Genomic DNA, 22916 nt, shown 5'->3' with positions numbered 1-22916 from the left:
CTCTGGCTAGGCCTTCCAATACTATGTTGAATAAAAGTGGCAAGAGTGGACACCTTTGTCTTGTTCCTGTTATTAGAGGGAAGGCTTTCAGCTTTTCGGCATTGAGTATGATGTTAGCTGTGGGCTGGCTGTATAGGGCCTTTATTATATTGACGTGCATTCCTTCTATACCCACTTTGTTGAGAGTTTTTATCATAAATGGATGTGGAATTTTGTTAAATGCTTTTCTGCCTCTATTTAGATGATCATATGATTGTTACCCTTCATTTTGTTAGTGTGGTGTATCACGTTGATTGATTTGTGCATGTTGAACCATCCCTGCATCCCTGGAGTAAGTCTCGCTTGATCATGGTATATGATCATTTTACTGTATTGTTGAATTTGGTTTGCTAATATTTTGTTGAGAATTTTTGCATCTATGTTCATCAGGGATATCGGCCTGTCATTTTCTTTTCTTGTGGTGTTCTTGTCTGCCTTTGGTATCAGGGTAATTGCTGGCCTCATAAAATGAGTTTGGAAATGTTCCCTCCTGTTCTATTTTTTGGAAGAGTTTGAGAAGGATTGGTGTTAATTCTTCTTTAAAGGTTTGGTAGAATTCACCAATGAAACCATCTGGTCCTGGAATTTTGTTTGTTAGTAGCCATAAAGTCTTAATTTAAAAAAAAATAGGCTATTACTGGGAAAGTTATAAAATATTAAAAAGAAATAAGGAAAATAAATGCAGTGGCATTGCACATTAGGTTTTATCTTTATTATCACAAAAGGAAACTTATGGGGTGACTATTAAAGTTTTTCTGAACGTTATATCTATACTGTTTGTTACATTTTCTCAATTCTGATTTATTGCTGTATTGTACATCTATTTCTCAGTGATAAGTCAGTCATAAAGAGGTTCTCTCTTTTTAAAATAACAGCTTTATTGAGATATAATTGACATACCATAAAATTCACCTATTTAAGATGTATAATTCAATGGTTTTTAGTGTGCAGGCATATCTTGGAGATATTGTGGGTTTGGTTCCAGACCACTGCATTAAAGCAAATATTGCAGTAAAGCAAGTCCCATGAATTTTTTGGTTTCCCAGTGCATATAAAAGTTATGTTTACACTATACTGTAGTCTGTTAAGTGTGCAATAGCAGTATGTCAAAAAAAATGTACATACCTTAATTTAAAAATACTTTATTGCTAAAAAATGCTCACCATCATGTAAGCATGCAGGGAGTCATAATCTTTTTGCTGGTGGAGGGTCTTGCAAAAAACACAGTATCTACAAAGAGCAATAAAATGAAGTATGCCTGTGATCAGAGTAGTGCAACCATTCCCACAATCGATTTTAGAACATTTTCATCTTTTCCCCCCCAAACCATCCCCTCCCTAGACAGTCACTAATCTACTTTCTATATCTATAGGTTTGTCTATTCTGGATATTTAATATAAATGGAATCATATAGTATGTTGTCTTTTGTGACTGGCTTTTTTTTACTTAGTATAATGTTTTCAAGGTTCATCTATGTTCTAGCATGCATCAGTAATTTATTCATTTTTATAGCCAAATAATATCCATTGGATATACTACATTTTGTCTATCCATTTATCATTTGATAGGCATTTAGGTTGTTACTTTTTGGCTATTATGAATAATGCTGCAATGAACATTCATGTACAAGTTTTTGTGTGGACATCTGTTTTCATTTCTCCTGGGTATTTACCTAGGAATGGAATTACTGTGGTTATGGTAACCCTATTTTTAACTTTTTGAAGAATTGCCAAACTATTTTCCAGAGCTACTGCACCTTTTTACATTCCCGCCAGCAGTGTATGAGGGTCCCAATTTCTCCACATCCTTACCAACACTTGTTATTATCTGTGTTTTTGATTATAACCATCTAAGTGGGTATGAAATGGTATCTTATTGTGGTTTTGATTTGCATTTTCCTGATGGCTAAAGGTGTTGAACATCTTTTCATGTACTTATTAGCTGTTCTTCTTTGGAAAAATGTCTATTCAGATCCCTTACCCATTTTGAAATTCAGTTATTGATTAGGTTATTGGGTCTTTTTATTATCGACTTGTAATGTGGTTCTTCTTATATTCTAGATACAAGTCCCTTATCAGATATATGATTTGCAAATATTTTCTCCCAGTTCCTTCTTTTTAAGTCAAGAATGGGAAGGAAAACTAAAATATATTAAGTAACTACTGTAATCAGCATTATACTTAGTGCTATAAGAATGCCAAAGTATAGAAATGATTTCTCCCTTCCAGGACATTGGTTTCTTTGGAGATCCAAGATTTATGTGACATAATTGGAAAACAACATAGAACAATAGATTATATGTTAAATATTATACAATCTCGGTCAAAACTAGTATGAAAAATAAATGCCCTGGGATTCCAAGGAGTCCAGGTTCAAAGAAATTGATTTAAAGTATTTATTTTGAGTAGGATGAGCAAATATTAACTCTTCAAAACAACTTTAAAAAAATTATTTTTCAGTTTGATTCAGTTTCTATAAGATGTAGCTTATATATAGTATCATGTATACTGTGTCAGTCTTTCTACTGGACTATAAATATGGATGCTGTCTCTGTGTACCAGAGTATTCCCAGCATTTGGTACAGTGCCTGATACAAGGCACATGTCCAATAAACGTTTGTCAAATGAATGAATGAGCTAATATCAGTGTGGGCTAGAGCTCTCAGAGAGTGTGACACTAATTAAGCTCTTTTAGAAAGTTGTCACAGATAGAAGACGTTAGGGAGCAAGAGGCTGAGGGGAGCCCTGGGTGTCTTTTGGAGCTCTGCCATTAACAAGCTCTGTAGCACTGGCCTTTCTGGTCATATTTCCTCATTTGTGAAGTGAGGGGAGTGCAATGGATCATCCCCCCTTTAACATTCTGATGTTTATGAGCAGCATAAACCTAAAACATTTAGAACCAGCTGAAAAAGCATGAGCTCTTAGTAGAATTTGAGTGCACCATTAAGATTTTATACTAAAATACCACTGACATTTGCACCTGCCATTTCTGTAAAGTTGTGCTAAGAAAATGGTATTTCTAGTATTGGATGTACTAAGAAGATATTCACAGGGCAGTATCTTTTTTTTTTTTAATCATTGTCAATACATGCTTCTTTATTAAACTGGAATTTTTTAAATTTATTTTTTTATTGAGGTAACATAGATTTGTAACATTATATAAACTTCAAGTGTACATCATTATATTTCAACTTCTGTATAGACTATGTCATGTTCACCACCAAAAGTCTAATTGCCATCTGTCAACATACATATGTGCCCTTTTACCCTCCCCTCTTTCCCCTCTGGTAACTACCAATCTCTTGTCTGTATCTATGTTTGTTCATTGTTGTTTTAGCTTCCACCTATGAGTGAAATCATACAGTATTTGGCTCTCTCCGTCTGACTTATTTTGCTTAGCATAATACCCTCAAGGTCTATTCATGTTGTCTCAAATGGCAAGATTTCATCTTTTTTTTTAAGGCTGAGTAGTATTCCATTGTATATATATACCACATCTTCTTTATCCATTCATCTGCTGATGGGCACTTAGGTTGTTTCCAAGTCTTGGCTATTGTAAATAATGCTACAGTGAACATAGGGGTGCATATATCTTTTTGAATTAGTGTTTTCATGTTCTCTGGATAAATACCCAGTAGTGGGATAGCTGGATCATATGGTATTTCTGTTTCTAGTTTTTTGAGGAATCTCCATACTGTTTTCCATAGTGGCTGCGCCAGTTTACATTCCCACCAGTAGTGTACGAGTGTTCTCTTTTTGCCACATCCTCTCCAACGCTTGTTATTTCTTGTCTTCTTAATAATAGCCATTCGGATGGGCATGAAGTGATATCTCATGGTGCTTTTGATTTATGTTTTCCTAATAATTAGTAATGTTGAACATCTTTTCATGTGCCTCTTGGCCATCTGTATATCTTCTTAGGAAAAATATCTGTTCAAATCCTCTGCCCATTTTTTAATTGGGTTGTTTTTTTGTTGTTGTTGTGGACTTGTATGAGTTCTTTATATATTTTGGATAATAACTGCTTATCAGATATATGATTTGCAAATATCTTCTCCCAATTGTTAGATTGTCTTTTTATTTTGTTGATGGTTTGCTTTGCTGTGCAGAAGCTTTTTAATTTGATGTAGTCCCATTTGTTTATTTTTTCTTTGGTTTCCCTTGCCTGAGGAGACATGATATTCAAAAAGATACTATTAAGACCAATGTCAAAGAGTTGTTAATTGCCTATGTTTTCTTCTAGGAGTTTCATGGTTTCAGGTCTTATGTTCAAGTCTTTAATCCATTTTGAGTTAATTTTTGTGCATGGTGTAAGATAGTGATCTACTTTTGTTCTTTTGTGTGCGGCTGTCCAGTTTTCTCAGCACCATTTAGTGAAGAGACGTTCCTTTCTCCATTGTATGTTCTTGGCTCCTTTGTTGAAAATTAGCTGACCATAAATATGTGGGTTTATTTCTGTGCTCTCAATTCTGTTCCATTGATATGTGTGTCTTTTTTTTTTTTCTGCCAGTACCATGCTGTTTTGATTACTATAGATTTGTAGTATATTTTGAAATCAGGGAGTGTGATACCTCCAGCTTTGTTCTTTTTTCTCAGGATTGCTTTGGCTATTCAGGATCTTTTGTTGTTCCATATAAATTTTAGGATTCTTTCTCCTATTTTGATGGAAAAATGTCATTGAGACTTTGATAGGGATTGCACTGAATCTGTAGATTGCTTTGGAAAGTATGGGCATTTTAACTATGTTAATTTTTCCAGTCCATGGAGCATGAAGTCTCTTTTCGTTTCTTTGTGTCTTCTTTGATTTCCTTCAGCAATGTCTTATAGTTTTCAGTGTACAGATCTTTCATCTCCTTGGTTAAATTTGTTCCTAGGTTGCAAATTGTAAATAGGATTGTATTCTTGATTTCTCTTGCTGCTATTTCATTGTTAGTGTATAGAAATGCAACTGATTCTTATATGTTGATTTTTTGCCCTGCAACTTTACTGTATTTATTTATTATTTCTAATAGTTTTTTGGTGGATTCTTTAGGGTTTTCTTTATATAAAATCATGTCATCTGCAAATAATGACAGTTTTACTTCTTCCTTTCCAATTTGGATGCCTTCTATTTCTTTTTCTTGCCTAATTTCTCTTTAGGACTTCCAATACTGCATTAAATAAGAGTGGTGAGAATGGCATCCTTGTCTTGTTCCTGTTATTAGAGGGATGGCTTTCAGTTTTTTATGTTGAATATGATGTTAGCTGTGGATTTGTCATATGTGGCCTTTATTATGTTGAGATACTTTTCTTCTATAACAATTTTATTCAGAGTTCTTGTCGTAAATGGATGCTGAATCTTGTCAAATGCTTTCTCTGCATCTATTGAGATGATCCTGTGATTTTATTCTTCATTTTGTTGATGTGGTGTATCATATTGATTTGTGGATGTTGAACCATCCCTGCATCCACGGAATAAATCCCATTTGATGATGGTGTATGATCCTTTTAATGTATTGTTGTATTAGATTTGCTAATATTTTGTTGAGGATTTTTGCATCAATGTTAATCAGCGATATGAGACTGTAGTTTTTGTGTGCGTGTGTTGCCCTTGTCTGGTTTTGGTATCAGGATAATGTTGGCGTCAAAGAATGAGTTTATGAAGCATCCCTTCCTCTTCAATTTAAGGAAGAGTTTGAGAAGGTTAGGTATTAAACCTTCTTTGAATGTCTGGTAGATTTCACTGGGGAAGCCATCTGGTCCTGGACTTCTGTTTTTTTGAGAGGTTTTTGATTACTGTTTTGATCTCCTAACTAGTGATTGATCTATTCAGATTCTCTATTTCTTCTTTATTCAGTTTGGAAAGGTTGTATAATTCTAAGAATTTATCCATTTCTTTTAGATTATCCAATTTGTTGGCATATAGCTTTTCATAATATTCTCTTATGATCCTTTGTATTTCTGTGGTATCCATTGTAATTTTTCCTCTTTCACTTCTGATTTTATTTATTTGAGCCTTCTCTCTTTTTTTCTTAGTGAGTCTAACTGAAGATTTGTCAATTTTGTTTATCTTTTCAAAGAACCATCTCTTAGTTTCATTGATCTTTTCTATTATCCTTTTAGCCTCTATTTCATTTATTTCCACTCTGATTTTTATTATTTCCTTCCTTCTATTGGCAGTATCTTAAGAGTTCTCATTAGGTAGAATGTTGAGATTAATTTATCATTTTATTTATTTATACTCTATCTACTTTCTCTCAAACAAAATTTGAGGTGGCAATTCAAGCTAGTATTTTTTTCCCTAAGGCAAAACTTCCTTAGATGCTATTTAAAAAATATTTTATTTGTGGGGGTGGCCCAGTGGTGCAGAAGTTAAGTATATGTGCTTGGCTTTGGCAGCCCAGAGTTCACTGGTTCAGATCCTGGGTGCGGACCTACATAGCGCTTATCAAGCCATGTTGTGGCAGGTCTCTCACATATAAAATAGAGGAAGATGGGTGTGGATGTTAGCTCAGGGCCAATCTTCCTCAGCCAAAAAAAAAAAAAAAGGAGGACTGGCAGTGGATGTTAGCTCAGAGCTAATCTTCCTGAAAAAAACCAACAACATTTTATTTGTTATCTTTATCTTTTAAACAACCTTAAACTTTTGGTATTCAGAGACTGTACAGTTTTTAAATAGGATTAGAAGAGGAGAAATGGTTCAATAATGCTATTTTAACTTGAAGCTCTAAAATTAATGGCTTTTAAACATTAATACAAGAAATTTCCAGTGTATAATATTCTAATTGAATTGAAATATCTCCAATGCTATACATTTCAGCATAAGGAGATTTTATGGGAGGCATGGCACAAACTCTGTGGTATTTATGGATTAAATCAAGTATCTTAAATTGCCCAGGAAAGCAAGACATAAACTCTTGAGGAATAAGCTGCTCTATTAATGAAGAAATAGACAGTGAAAGAAAATCAGGGAATGGATTTCCTTTAGCTAATCAGATACTCTTTAATAGCTCCATGTAGAAAACATGGTCTATCATAATAAAAAGAGAAGATTTTGTGAAAGTGCTAATTTTCTGTGAGACTATTTCTTTTAGATTAGAGAAGGACCATTGCTAGTACTACACATCCCTCAGTGTATATTTTATGATAAATAAGCCAGTGACATTTGTTTTAAATAAATGTTTTTTCTTTGTAAATTCATGGGTCTTGAGTAAGTGTCGTGCTTGAGTTCCACACATTTCACATTTCTTTAACAGAGACTCCAGTCCATACGATACTGAAGACTCTCATTTCTTCAGAGAGACTTATTTAAGCTCAGTAGAAGTATAAACATAACTGTGATCCATAAATCTTAACCAATGTTGGGCTATGGCATCTGGAACTTTTAAAATTGTGTCTTTTTTTTTAGTCTTAGGCCGTAAGTTACTTTTATACAAATGTATAGCAAACAAAGGTATGACAAATCTGAATAATTTATTCAACATTTATATATTGGTATATTAAAATCATGTAAATTAAAGCATGTTTATTTTACACTTTAGTTGACAAATAAATTTTACTTCAATATGTCTGTTTTCTAGGTTTGGAATTTTATGACAAGCAACTCCCATAGCCCTGGTAATTTAAAAGCTTTTGTTACTTAGATTTTTAAATTACTCTCTATTAAATACTGAGTGCTTCTTAAGAACTCAGCATATTTCCATGTGAGTAATCTGATTCAACTAAGAAGTGTATCTGAACCAGAGGGTCCGTTATTGATCACAAACATCTGTATTAATATTTAATTTTTGAAACTCCATTAATAATAGCCTAAATAATACTTTGGTTCATTAATAATGCTGAACTTTTTAAAAAGTAAATGTATTTGGTGGGAGAGAAGCTAATACACTAACTTTTAAAAATTTGTTATACAGGATTAGCTGAACCATCCTTTGTTGCAAAACATGAAGATAGTTTGTTTAAGAATTTATTTCAAGACTACGAAAGATGGGTTCGTCCTGTGGAACACCTGAATGACAAAATAAAAATAAAGTTTGGCCTTGCAATATCTCAATTAGTGGATGTGGTAGGTGTGCATATCATTACATACTCAATTTCACACGGATTTATTAGAACATGTGTGCCCAGGCACTATGTTAGGTACCAAAGATTACAAAGGTGAATGAGACACAGTCCTTTTCCTCAAGGAACTCACCAGGGAAAAATAATTGTTATACCACAGACATAAGAATACACTGTGTTTATATAACGTATACTTTAGAAATCATTTTATCTCATTTGGTAATTGTAATAGGTCTATTTTTTAGTAAATTCAAAGATATTAAACATTTTATATGGAAGTTTCTCCCTTAATATGTTAAAAAAATTACAATCTAAAAGTCAAAAATGTTAAGAGAAAAAGTCCAAGAGTAGAGTTGTAGATTCTTGGGGCCAAAAATATCTCAACAGATCATTGACTCAGTATTACACTAAAAACATTTCAGAGGTTTTTTCATGTGACATTCACCAGGGACTATAAATTCCCTTGATAACTTGTTCTTATTGTCAATAGATTCTTTTCTGTTTAAACTAAAAAGTTCACACTACTTTTTAAACTAGTTTCTTCTTGTTCTGATCATGTCAATCAATTATTTCCCTGCTGTGTTCCCAGAAGAGTCAACAAGTATGTGTGTATGTGTATTTTTAAATAATGTTATAGGTGGGCCTTTGTTTTCTGATTAGAGAAGCAATGCATGCTTTTTGTAGAGAGTTTGAAGAGTTCAAAAAAATACAAGTAAGAAAATAAAATAAAAATTGACTGTAATTCTACCATGTAGAGATGACCAATGGTAACATTTTGTTGTATTTCTTGCTAGTTTTTTCTTTGTGAGTATGTTACAAAATTGGGGTATTTTTTAGATATAATTTTGATTATTTTTTTCCCTGTTGTTACATGTGAACATTTTCCTATGTTATACAATCTTCAAGTATAATTTTAATGGTTATATGATATTCCATTTATAATTTAAACATTGTCCTATTTGTTGGCAGAAGCTGGTTCCCATTTTTCTTATTATACACGATGATGATGAATGTATTTGTACACAAATGTCTGAATTTCGCCTTTCCTTAAGAAAGGCAGTTAGTGAACAAAGGACATACGTTTTTTAAAGTCTGTTGATATGTGCCACCTAATTGCTTCCAGAAAGATCAATGAATATGGACTGTGTACTTGACCCTTTGCTGGGCAATTTGGGGAGATTTTAAATATAAATAAAACTAGGGAAGTAGGTAGGTAGGTAGGACTTGCTCTCAAAGACCTTTCTTTCTAATTGGGACTATCAGCATATAAATGGAGTAACTATAGGATACTGCAGTACTAATTTGTGATGCCACAAAGATCTGGGAATTCAAATCTTGATGACTGAGATGAGCAAAGAAGGCAGGAGAGGAGGTGGCACTTGAGCTGGCCTTGTAGTAAGTGTAGGATTTGACATGCGGAGAAGAGAGTACTTTAATAACCAGGAACAGTATAATCATAGCTATAGGAGTGATACCGAGCCTGGTGGCTCAACTGTTTAGATCAAAGGTTGGTGTTGGGAGCCCCACTACATAGGGATGATCTGACTGGAAGGACGAGGCGAGGAGAGATCCCTGCATGCCACTGTGCCTTTGTGCCTGCCATTTCTGTTTGGAAAATTTTCCTTCTCAGCACAGCCATTTATCCTTCAAGGCCAAATTCATTTATCAGACCCTTTGTGAAATCCAGACTTCCTAGGGCAGTCTCTCCTCTGTTCCAACAGCCCTTCGCACTTTAATATAGAGCCCATTACACTGACTGGCACTCATGTGCTGACATGGCATCCTCAAAGCAGGGTGAGCTTTATTCCTTGTGTCTATCCTGGAGCCTAGCACGGTGTGTGGCACATGGTAAATGCTGAATGAGAGATCTGATAGGCAACAGACATGGTAAAAGCAGTACTTTAGGAAGATCAATAAGACAGTTAAATACATGGTTTTGAGAAATATAAGAGAGATTAGAAACTTGAAAGGCAAGTTAGAAGACCACGTAGAAGAAAGAACAGGGCTTGACACTGAATATAGAGGGAACGTCTAATTTTGAAGGCTAGGTGATTAGAATAGTAACAAATTTGAAAGATAAAATTAGTTGTTATGGGAATGGGGCAGAGAAGATGATGAGTTTGATTTTGATATGAGGTGGTTGTGGTACATTCAAAAGAAAATGTTCATGAGGCCCCCAAGACTGGTTCCACAGTGAGAGATGAGGCTAAGGATGTCAGTTTGGAATTGCTGGCCCAGGAGTGATTGTTGAAAACTTTGGTTTGATGAATTTTTAAAGCAAGCAGGGAGAGCAGGAGTCTGATCGTTGACAAACATTCATAGAAGGTGGTAGAAGCAAGGGTTAGCCAAGCAGAGAAGTTGTAGAAGGGTTGCTTCTTGAGAGAAGACCCAAGAAAATGTAGTGTCAGTGACTACAAGAGGGGAAGAGGACTGGAGTCAAGGAAGATGAGGGCCACAGGCCCTGGACAGTGAGCATAGAAGGTTCGCTGGATGGCTTCTAAGCTGTTTTATGTTCCTTTTAATTAAAAACCTTGTACTTGTGTTTAGTAGCTCTTCCTTGAAGTTTCCTGAGATTCCTACCTTATTTCTTATGTGTTCTTGCTCTCTCTTTTTTAATCTGTGTGGGTTTGTTTTGATTTTATTTTTATGGTGTGGTTAAAAAAGAAATTATTACCCCAAAACTTTTCTGCTATACTTATGTGTAGTTAACATTTCTCCACTTATTTGTGCTTTCCTCCTGGGTGTCGTCCTACGTTTGTCTTACTTGATTTGGTTTTTTTTGCATCCTCCATTGTGCTGAGCACATTATAGATGCTTGGGAGATACTTGAGGTTAGCTTAAATTAGGTTGTATCCCTAAGGTAATGGCTAACTCCCACATCTTTGGGGCCAGTTGTGAACTTATGGATTATTCTTTTATCTATGCTACTGTTGAAAATACTAAATATTGACTGGGTCCTAGCCCATAGAGAAAAATCTATGTGTGTTTACATTTTTGGGGGGAAATGTCTATATTTTTCATTAGATTCTCAAAGATGGCCCACTGTTGTACAGCATCATAGGTAATACATTTACCAGAACTTTCCTAATTGTTAATGCCTCTGTTTAGAACTTTTGCCTAGGCATATTCTGATGCAGGATCAGCACTTACTCTGGATGATATGTAACTTAGGGGTGCTGGTAGAGCTGGTGAGGTAGGGTTTAAATTTAGGAGTTTTGAGTGCTAGAATCAGTTCTACCACTAATCAGTGGTGTGATTTTAGGCAAGTCGCCTCACTGGGCCAGTTTCCATATTTGCAGAAAGAAAAGATTGCAGTAAATGAAATCTCTAGGTCCTTTCCAGCTCTAATGTTTTAATCAAGGAAAATTGCTCTTTGGAACCACAGTGTAAGAGGGATGGCCACGCTCTATTTCTTAGGACTCATTCTCCTCCTGTAGGGACCTAACAGCTGCCTTTGTCCCTAGGGATGTGCCTTCTCTGGCCTCCTCCTTTCTCCTGGGTCATTCACCTGTTGTTGGGAAAGATAGGGAATGGGGACCCTCCAGTCACCTAAGCTGTTTACACCCCTGTCTTCTCCCCAACTGTAGGGATTGCCTCATACTTCTTTGGGTCCCCGTGCTGAGCACTGTATTCTACACATAGTCCATTTGTGGTTGGTGATCATGGTGATCTTATACTGGTTCAGTGGGCTCCACGATATTTCAGTAAAACTTAATGGAAGAGATGTCACTTTAATCAGGCTTGAAAATTCAGTGAAGGACTGGCATAAGCAAAGATGTGACAGCAGGAAAGTGTAAGTGGAAGGTACCCAGGACCCCTGGTTCTGTAGAAAAGTAAGATATAAAAGTTGTATGAAATTGCCATTCAAGGCTGTGACCTCAATGTTTTTTTCTTCATAGCACCTCCACAGAGATTCAAATTTGTGCCTCAGCAGAGGCAAATGATTACAAGTTACAGCCCCTCAGGAATGCACAGAAACACTGTGTCTCACTGGTTGTAAGATGTACATTTTTCCATATTTTAGCACTTCTGAAATCAAAATGTGTCTTGTAATGAATAGCAGTTTGGAATTCATTATCAGCCTTTTTCTTCCTTTCTTAGTGCTAAGTGTGTAAAATAATTCTGTGCTTATTTCTTAGATTGCATCTTAGATTTGAGGAAATACAGTAGTTGAGACTGAATGTTAAATCTAAAAATGCCAATGGTGTACTTAGGGCAGGTTATCTGAAATACATAGTATGTTAAAAGGAATAATGTGAAATTAGGCTGGAAAAGAGATCCTTCTTTTCTAGACAACTGGATTGATGAACAGACTGTAGGTACTATATGGAGAGGACTGTTTATATAAAAATGAGAAAATTCTTTAAGAATTATTGTTTCTTTAATTGAAATAATGAACTTTATTTATATTTTTATCTTATAGGATGAGAAAAATCAGTTAATGACAACAAATGTCTGGTTGAAACAGGTATGCATAAAATTCAAAGGGCCACCCAACTGTTGACTGGCGCCACTGTTAGTAAAGGGTTTGTAGCACAAAGAGACATGAGTATGTGGTCTTGGTGGATTGGCAGGATGCAGAAAGATGAGGTAGATGGAGTTCCTGTGTTCATTCAGTTAATATGATTTCAGTGCCTGCTATGTGCCAGGCACTGTGCTGGGCACCAGGGGAACTGCAGTGAACAAAACAGATGAAAGTCCCTGCCCTCAAAGAACTTCATTCTGTTGGTGGGGGGTAATAAACAAGGAAGTTGTGTTGCACCTTAGAAGGTGATCGGCTTGGAGAAAATACGTTGGGGAAGCAGAAAGGGAGTGTTGGGGACTGTATTTTAAATAGGATGGTCAGGGAAAGTGTCACTGAGAATATAATGTTTGAACAAAGACTTGAAGGAGAAGAAGCAAGCCATGTGAATATCTGCGGGAGGAGTGTTCCAGGCAGAGGGATCCGCAAGTGCAAAGGACCTGAGGCTGGAGTGTGCCTAATGTGTTTATGGAGCAGCTAGGAGGCCAGGGTGGCTAGAAGGGAGTGAGCCATGGGGAGGGGTGTAGGAGATGAGGTCAAAGATGGAACAGGAGGCTCCTAGCGTAGGTTATGAGTAGCAGCTCCTAGGCTACTCTAAGGATTTTGACTTTTACTCTGAGTGAGATGAGAACACGCAAGAATGTAATGAATCATTTTTATGTATATAGTCCCTTATATATAAAGGACTTCTGGGGTTTTTTTCTGGGCCATCTTACATATGTCCTCAACTGCTGTTGAGTGCTTCCCTTTGTTTTTCTTTCTTCATTTTCCCTAATTTTTAATATCTACTTCCAGTTCCCTAACCCCAAACTCGTAAAAGGCATGTATGCTTTTCTTGGGGTGCAAGTCTTCAGTTGACATGATCACAGAATTGTTACTGTATGGAGGTTGGACACTGTTCAAATATGTGGAATGTGTAATAAAGCCAACTGCTCTTTGCATGGACTGGCCCAGCCAATCAGTGACAATACAGCTAGAAAAGAGAATGTTTCCCTTGAACCTGGCCTTAGATGCCCATGGCTGCAATTCCTGGGCAAGGTCAGTTGGTGGGAGAAGAGGTGTTGAGCAGAGCCACAAACATACCCAGCTCTGGTCCTCACCTGTGTCTCATGAGGGCCATGGCTAAGGCCACTGCACGAGGGGACAGCGTTATGCTCCAGTAACCAAAAGGAAGACATGCAGGTGAGTCTTCTCTATTGGGAGTAGAGATGATTTCATGTCTAAAACATTTGTGGGTTTGGCAAAAAGAGTATAGTTGTCACTATTTTTGACTATTAATTTTATTGAAATTGAGGCAGTTTTCTTTGTTTTAAAGGAATGGATAGATGTGAAATTAAGATGGAACCCTGATGACTATGGTGGAATAAAAATTATACGTGTCCCTTCAGATTCTCTCTGGACCCCAGACATTGTTTTATTTGATAAGTAAGTTATACTCAAAATACCATTTTATGTTTTCAAAAGAAAACACTTGCATCACTATTAGGCACTTGTAATATTTTCTTCCTTTTGAAAATTGTTTAGCTATAAAGTCAAATGACTTGATCTTACGTTCTTTGGTTTCATGAACCTACAAGTAGGTTCTGTGGATCCTCTCCGTTTTTGATATATTGTTTTCTGATCATACAAGTCTTCTTTGATTTCTGAAATTTGTAAAACGTTTGGAAAGTCCAGAAAGGTGTAAGGAAGTAGGGGCAGGCTCACCTATAATCAGTCCCATTCTCCCATCACAGAGGCAACCACTGTTGTTAGCTTACACAAGTAGTGAACTTACTCTGTGCCTGGCAATTTGCTCAGTGCCTTATGTACTTTCTTCATTCAATTCTCACAGTAACCTTGTGAGTGAGGTACAATTACATCTATTTCACAGATGGGGAAGCAGAGGCCGAGGGTGCTTATACTTTGTCTAAGATCACACAGCTCGCATGTGGTAGGGTCGTGGTACCCACAAAGGCAGCCTGACATCCCCATTTGCCTTCTTACTTACTAAACTACATATTTGGCAGACTGCATTCCACATTTTTTGGTGTGTTTTTTAAATAGTTGAGGTCATACTTTATATATCCTTCGAATTTGGCTTAAGTACTGGATCATAATTTTCCCACGAAGAGCAACATTGGGTTAATTATTAAGTCATATTTATAGGCATTCTACTTAAGTGTATTTCAAGGATGGTTTTTAACTTGGAGGAAAGGATAATTCTGGACACCAATTTCATTTTTTTTCTAGGACCATTCCAGGGCAAATCTGGGAATTTGTGCTTGCTATAAAGCACGTTGTCTTATTTGCAAGAAGGTATTTGGCATGAGAACAGAGCAAATGCTAAGCAAAAATATCTTTAATTTTTTAAAACCATCACCTCCATGCTTCTCAATATATAAGGAGTAAACAAAGCTGTAAGCAGCTTTCTGGAGCATCATTTTACTCTAAGTCATTGAAAACATTTTTATAGTGAACATGGATATTTTACAGGGTAGTGTGCAAAAGTCACATGAATTTTAAGATGAAGAACAGTATTTCAAAGATTCTTATATTGGTTGTACAGCTTCCTGCTAGACTACTCCCGTAGCTGAGTTCACTTGGTGGCAGAGCTTGAGAGGCATGGCCGTTTTTCAGGGCCGTGCCCAGCTCGGTGTTTTTGTTCTTTTCCTGTCTGTGTAGCAAGCATCCAGTTTTTGTGATGGAGGGGGAAGAGCAGCGTGCGGGGAGTCTAGGAATATGGATTCCGGTCTGGCTCTGTGCATGTCCATTGTATAAATAGCCTAATTATATTTTGTGTGTGAGTGAAATCTTTTTAACCACTAAAATCTCCGGACTCTGTGAAATACAGATCTGTCAGTCCTGGCATAGATGTGGAAGAAGGCATTCAGTTCTAGTAGAGTTAGATACACATTTAAGGAAGATGTCCTTAAAGCAGAGTCCCCTGCGAGTAGCAGGTATATTCAAGGTAACAGTTTAAAAATTATTTCATGCTATCAGTTATGGGATTTCTTTTATATTAGGCTTGTAAAATGCATGCTTGGGTTGTTTAATCTCTGCACTGTTCTTGTGCGTGTGTGTATTTCAGTGCAGATGGACGTTTTGAAGGGGCCAGTACGAAAACGGTCGTCAGGTATGATGGCACTGTCACCTGGACTCCTCCGGCAAACTACAAAAGTTCCTGCACCATAGATGTCACGTTTTTCCCCTTTGATCTCCAAAACTGTTCCATGAAATTTGGTTCTTGGACTTACGATGGATCACAGGTTGATATAATTTTAGAGGACCAAGATGTAGACAAGAGAGATTTTTTTGATAATGGAGAATGGGAAATTGTGAGTGCAACGGGAAGCAAAGGAAACAGAACTGACAGCTGTTGCTGGTATCCTTACATCATGTACTCATTTGTAATTAAGCGTCTGCCTCTCTTTTATACCTTGTTCCTTATTATACCCTGTATTGGGCTCTCGTTTTTAACCGTACTTGTCTTCTATCTTCCTTCAAATGAAGGTGAAAAGATTTCTCTCTGCACCTCAGTACTTGTTTCTTTGACTGTCTTCCTTCTGGTTATTGAAGAGATCATACCCTCATCTTCAAAAGTAATACCTCTGATTGGAGAGTATCTGGTGTTTACCATGATTTTTGTGACACTATCAATTATGGTGACTGTCTTTGCTATCAACCTTCATCATCGTTCTTCCTCGACACATAATGCTATGGCACCTTGGGTCCGCAAGATATTTCTTCAGAAGCTTCCAAAATTGCTTTGCATGAGAAGTCATGTAGATAGGTACTTGACTCAGAAAGAGGAAACTGAGAGTGGTAGTGGACCAAAATCTTCTAGAAACACATTGGAAGCTGCGCTTGATTCTATTCGATATATTACAAGACACGTCATGAAGGAGAATAATGTCCGTGAGGTCTGTGACATGTTGTATTTACAGTTGCAGATCTGCTTGATTTGAAGTTTGGCAGAGTAAACTGCATGACCCTTCAGGCTAAGCATAGACTGGGGGCCAGAAACGTTGACACACTGTGCTCTGCAAGATCTTTACTAAAAGTTTTCTCAGTTAAAACATCTGCAGAACAGGGCACCAACACAAATCTCACTTCTCCATTTCCCCCATTGGCATCTTGCATGACTTTAAAGAAAACTCAGCATTATGCTGACTGCTCTTTTATTCTAAGGAATAGGAATCCTGCCATACGCTTTTTGGCTTTGACATGATGAACTGTTTTAATCTTATCTTTGATAACTTTGTTTCTGAATTCTCTGGTAATCTGCAGGCACTACTGCATTGTAATTTATCAAAAGTGATTTGATTTATTTATTTTTTAAAGATTGGCACCTGGGCTAACAACTGTTGCCAATCTTTTTTTTTTTTTTTCCTGCTTTATCTCCCCAAATCTCCCCTGTACATAGTTGTGTATCTTAGTTGCACGTCCTTCTAGTTGTGGGATGTGGGACGCCGCCTCAATGTGGCCTGACGAGCGGTGCCATGTCCGCGCCCATGATCCAAACCCTGGGCCGCCACAGCGGAGCTCGCGAACTTAACCACTCGGCCACGGAGCCAGCCCGTTTTTTTTAAGATTTTAAAAAAAATTTTTCCTTTTTCTCCCCAAAGCCCCCCGGTACACAGTTGTGCACTTTTAGTTGTGGGTCCTTCTAGTTGTGGCATGTGGGATGCCTCCTCAGCGTGGCCTGATGAGTGGTGCCACATCCGCGCCCAGGTTTCGAACTGGTGAAACCCTGGGCCCCTGAAGCAGAGCGTGTGAACTTAACCACACGGCCAGGGGGCCGGTCCCCAAAAGTGATTTTATTTTTTAAAGAATGAGCCTAATATAGACTTTATAAATATAGCCAAGGTATTTTTCTAGAATAAATCTTTTTGTGGTAATAAAACTTACAGGAGAATGTTAGTGAAATTAAAAGCAGTAAGTTATTCTTATGTGTTATTATACATCAAAGTGTTGATATGAAGCTTAGTGGTAATGCTTAATATGCTTAATTTGCTTAAAAACAAAAATTTGCTTAAAACTTTATTATAGAAAAATAACTCACTGGCTCCTTATTTAAGGTTAATACTTAAAATGCAAGAATTGAACATGAATATGTTTTATTAATGTGATCATATTGAACTGATTTTCTTTTAAAACGTAAAATTTCAATCTTGTCACTTTTTTATTTCTATTGTGTAATATTTTTAAAGCTATGACTATACTAATATTTTCATAATTGAATTTACTTTGGATAGTTCCATTAAAATTATATGAATTCTATTTCTAAAGATTTTTTAAAATTTTATCTCATTTATTTATTTTTTTGAGGAAGATTAGCCCTGAGCTAACATCCACCACCAATCCTCCTTTTTTTGCTGAGGAAGATTGGCCCTGAGCTAACATCTGTGCCCATCTTCCTCTACTTTATATGTGGGACACCTGCCACAGCATGGCTTGATGAGCTGAGCGTAGGTCTGCACCTGGCACCGGAACTGGCGAACCCCAGGCCACCAGAGTGGAGCACGTGAACTTAACCACTGCACCACCAGGCTGGCCCCACTAAAGCTTTTTTTTAAATGGAAAAATTTCTAGCAGGTGTGGTAAGAAGATGGCATAAATCTGGTTAAAAAATAGCCCTCCTCCCAGGAGACATTTGACATATCTTTCTAATAAAGTTAATGTTTGTGGATTTGTAAAGTTTCTATTTGGTAGTAGTATAATTAAGTCAGTTTATAAGGTCTGAAGCTATCAATGAAGTCTTTGGGTTTTTTTGTTTTTTTTGTTTTTTTTTTTTTTTTGAGAGGAAGATTGGCCCTGAGTTAACATCTGTTGCCCATCTCTCTTTTTTTTCTCCCCAAAGCCCCAGTGCATAGTTCTATTTCCTAGTTGTAAGTCATTCTAGTTCTTCTATGTGGGATGCTACCACCCCATGGCTTAATGAATGGTACATAGGTCTGTGCCCAGCATCCAAACCGGTGAACCCTGGGCTGCCGAAGCAGAGTGCACAAACTTAACCACTCAGCCACGGGGTTGACACCCCCCTGCCAATGAGTCTTGAAAAATACAGATATGGTTAAATAATGATTTAGATTGAGATGGAATTTAATAAATGTCTGCAAAGTGTTTTATAGAAGCGTCAGGGCTCATCCCACTAGGGCCAGTAAATGGGTTTTATTTTCAGGGGAAAAATTTAGAAACAGAACTAGTAGCATGTCTACAACCCCCCAAAATTCTACATTATCCCACAACTTGGGGCACAGTCCTGTAGAAAACCCGGTGCTTCATAAAGGCAGGGGCTAGGGAGGCCCTTGGTGAAGGAAATGGCCTTGTGGACCAGGAGCCTCCGGTGCTCAGAGGCTGGTCTCAGCCTGCCCCTTCCTTGAGGTCACTCAGACCTGCTGAGCCAGCTCCCTGGTTATGCAACAGAAATGGGGAGGAAATGAGCTCCAGGCCAGCAGATCTGAACTCATGAACTTAGATTAAAATGGCCCCTAGGAAATCCAAAACTAAATAAACTCAGGTCCGAGTGGGGAAAGAAGATTAACATCTATCTAATATGTATTATTCTGAATCAACTTTTAATTTGGCATGCAATTAACCTCAGCCTGGATTCTCTTTAAACATTAAAACGTGAACACTACTGGGCAAGGGTAAGTAACAGAAATAACTATATAGTAAGAATAAAAGAATTTTTAAAAATTTATTATAAAATATCCAAGTAGTATAAATATTCTAGTTTTTATTTAAAATCTATAAAAGTAAGCCACTTGTAATATATTACAAGTAATATATTGCAATATATTACGAATCTATGTGTAAACTAACAAATTGTGTAGTGTCTTTGAAAGGTTGTGGCGGCTCTATCTGTTACAGACCATCAGGGTAGTATCTGTCCCTGAGCAAGGTCACTTGGTGTTTTGAGGCAGCACTGGGAGGCCGAAACTGATTTGGCCTCTAATTCAGTGTGTTAGATCTTAAAATAATTACACAGTTTAAAATTATGTATTTAATGTGTTTTTTTTCCAACAGGTTGTTGAAGATTGGAAATTCATAGCCCAGGTTCTTGATCGGATGTTTCTGTGGACTTTTCTTCTGGTTTCGATTGTTGGATCTCTTGGGCTTTTTGTTCCTGTTATTTATAAATGGGCAAATATAATAGTACCAATTCATATTGGAAATGCAAATAAGTGATACTTCCCAAGGGATTGGAGTAGGAATTTAATTACCAAAAGGCATATATCATATGGCACCTATAAAATTATGAAAATGTAAATTGTGCTTAAAATTTGATACAAGCTTTAACAGATTAATGGTTGCTAACATCAGTTTATTTTAATAGATTGCCCATTAGAACATCTACCTGCATGACTGAAGTAATAACTGATGGAATAACATTTGATCTTTTAAAACTAGCAGCAAAATATTATCTGAACTATACTAGTAAAAGTCTAATATTTGTATCCTGACAAATAATACTAATTTGTAATCAAGAGTGAAGTTCATCTTTTGATTGTACTGGAAAATTCCTGTTGTATTTGAAAACTGATTTTAAAACTTTTTCTGCATTTGGTAAAGGTACACATTTTAGAATTCTTTCCTGTATTCACTGGGTAACAGCTAATCTTTAGCGTAATATATACTGCTATTTAAATAAGCTCACTACTTAGAATGATAATGATTTAATGTGATGCTGCTTTTCTATAACCAACATTTTTAAAAAATGAAAATGGGGATTGGGAACTCCTTTAAGGCATACTTTATTCTTTGGATGCTTAAACTGAACAATTATTGTATTAACTTTTTGGTGTGTGTGTAAGGAAGATTTCCTGAGCTAACATCCATTGCCAATCCTCCTCTTTTTTCGCTTGAGGAAGATTAGCCCTGAGCTAACATCTGTGCCCGTCTTCCTCTATTTTGTATGTGGGATGCCTCCACAGCATGGCCGATGAGTAGATAGGTCCACACACGGGATCTGAACCTGCAAACTCAAGCTGCCAAAGCAGAACATGTGGAACTTTAACCACTCAGCCTCCGGGCTAGCCTCTGTATTAACTATTTTTATAGCTTACTTTCCATTGTAAAATCATGCAAGAGACAACCCCTATGGACATGCAGCAGCATCTCCTTAACATTAATTTCAATCTCCTTGTCCACATTTTCTGCAATTAATAGAATCATCTTCTATATAAATCGTGGTAGCATCTTTTTATCCTTGATTGTAGAAGAGCCCACTACAATTAAGTGAATCCCATTTTTAAAACATGTCTATGGATACTACTAAATCGTTCTGTGAGAAAACCATCTTCCAAGATTAAAGACAGTATTCTAACTAGGTATAAGCACATTGTTACACATCTGTAATGTTTCAGTTTTATCTCTTTCATTCCAACAATTACAGTACTTGAATCTTAGAGTTGCAAGGGCCTTTGACGTAATTTAGTCTTAGCCTATTACTACTTATTCAGCACAGTATCATGTATCACAGGTAAACAAATTTCATCTCTCACTGCCCCTGATTCAGCCATGACCAGGAAGAAAACACTGATAGAAACCTTGCATTCAATTTAGAACTCTTAGCTCTTGAGAGAACAAATGCCTTATTTATTTACGGTAAGTAACCCAACTAAGTTCAAGTCAACACTCTTTGGGAGGCAGAGAGAATCCTGCTAATTTGCATTTTATTGTAGGCAGGTGTTTAATGCCATTTAATGAGTGAAAGTCTGATTTGATGAATTTAAATTGCCTTTAAATCCCTGATCCCCCTTATATCTCCATTACTGTTACTGAAAATTTCTACATGTAAACAAACAAATTTTATAGAAACCTTCCTTTTGACTTATTGAAACATGAGTCAAAGTGGGCTGCAATTTTGTCAGTTTCATTTTTGCATAGGGAAAACATCAGAATGACTGGTGAGAAGATTAAAATGGTCTCTTGTGAATCACCATCTCTTGCCAGTGGTTATTCAGATTCAGAAGTGTAGTATGGGATACTCTCTTATTAATAATTTGTCTGAAGAAGTGGTTCTCAAGTGGCAATTTTGCCTTTGAGGGGAAATTTAAGAATTTTTGGTTGTCACAACTGGCAAGGGATGGGGCAATGTTACTGGCATATAGTTAGGGTGCTGCCAAAGACCCTACAGTGTACAGGACAGTCCCCAACACAGAATCATCTGGCAAAAATGTCAATAGTGCAAAGGTTGGGAAACCCTGTTCTAAAGGTTCATTAACAATGTGTGACTAGGCATAATGTCTCACAGTATAATAATTTAGAATTATGCAAGATGAATAGTTGAGGCCCTCTGCAATGGAGGCATGGCCCTAAAACTCGTGAAAAACAGTAAAGAACAAGAAGTGCATTGTAAGAAATGGTAGTAGTGGGGTATAGCTGAAATAGTATAAAATTGCAAGGAGATTATGGGCTAAATAAGAAAAACCTTTGGGAAATCTGTTGTGATACTGAACCGAATGGATTTGCACATTTCTGAACAGCAAGTTTTTCTATCCAGTTATGTCTCAACCACTAAAAAAAAAGAGAAATAGTTTTCATATTTAGCCTATTCTTTTTTCTTTTTGAGGAAGATTAGCCCTGAGCTAACATCTGCTGCCAGTCCTCCTCTTTTTGCCGAGGAAGACTGGCCCTGAGCTAACATCCGTGCCCATCTTCCTCTACTTTATATGTGGGATGCATGGCTTGACAAGCGGCGAGTAGGTCTGCACCTGAGATCCAAACTGGCAAACCCAGGGCCACTGAAGCAGAACATGCAAACTTAACCCCTGTGCCACTGGGCCAGCCCCTGTTTAGCCTCTTCTTAAAAGTTCCAGCACAGCATTCTAATCACTGTAGAGGAATTATATTTTGATACTTCTTTAGCTTACCAAAAAGGCTGGTTAAATGTTCATTTATCCATAATAATACTCATAATAAGTACTCGTGACATTTTTCTTGCATGAATCTTTTTTGACAAAAATCAAGACAACTGGATAATAAGTAAACCTTGAAATGCGAAAACAAAGCCAGTAGCTTGATGATAGAAAGCATGTTACTGTTAAGACAGAGCCTAAATGTAAGGCCTAAAACAACAAAACTCTTAGAAGAAAACAGGACAAGCACTTTACAATACTGGATTTGGCAATGATTTCTTGGATATGACACAAAGGCACAGGTAATGAAAGAAAAACAAATTGGACTTCATGAAAATTTTAAAATTTTGTGTATCAAAAGACACTATCAACAGAGTGAAAAGGCAACCCACAGAATGGGAGAAAATAATTGCAAATCATATATCTGATAAGGGATTAACATTTAGAATATGTAGAGAACTAAAACTGGGATCA

General features: G+C 36.7%; 1 protein-coding gene across 4 annotated transcripts in view; it reads left to right on the top strand.

Moving 5' to 3' along the window:
* The window catches only part of CHRNA5 (cholinergic receptor nicotinic alpha 5 subunit), a 43427-nt gene extending 21225 nt beyond the window's left edge, over positions 1–22202 (top strand). Inside the window, exons 2-6 of one of the 4 annotated variants that reach the window (XM_046652390.1) lie at positions 7931–8082; positions 12502–12546; positions 13916–14025; positions 15668–15914; positions 19609–22202. In XM_046652390.1, coding sequence (XP_046508346.1) covers positions 7931–8082; positions 12502–12546; positions 13916–14025; positions 15668–15914; positions 19609–19770 — 716 coding nt within the window. In that variant the 3' untranslated portion in view covers positions 19771–22202. Of the gene's footprint in view, positions 1–7930; positions 8083–12501; positions 12547–13915; positions 14026–15667; positions 16500–19608 lie in introns of all 4 variants that reach the window. The other 3 variants (XM_046652389.1, XM_046652393.1, XM_046652392.1) reach the window with 3 other exon arrangements.
* Positions 22203–22916: the final 714 nt, after the last annotated feature.

The sequence above is a fragment of the Equus quagga genome, chromosome 2 (genome assembly GCF_021613505.1).
Source record: "Equus quagga isolate Etosha38 chromosome 2, UCLA_HA_Equagga_1.0, whole genome shotgun sequence".
Classification (NCBI taxonomy): domain Eukaryota; kingdom Metazoa; phylum Chordata; class Mammalia; order Perissodactyla; family Equidae; genus Equus; species Equus quagga.
Note: the sequence above shows the minus strand (reverse complement) of the source record. Positions and strands in the feature narration are given on the sequence as shown.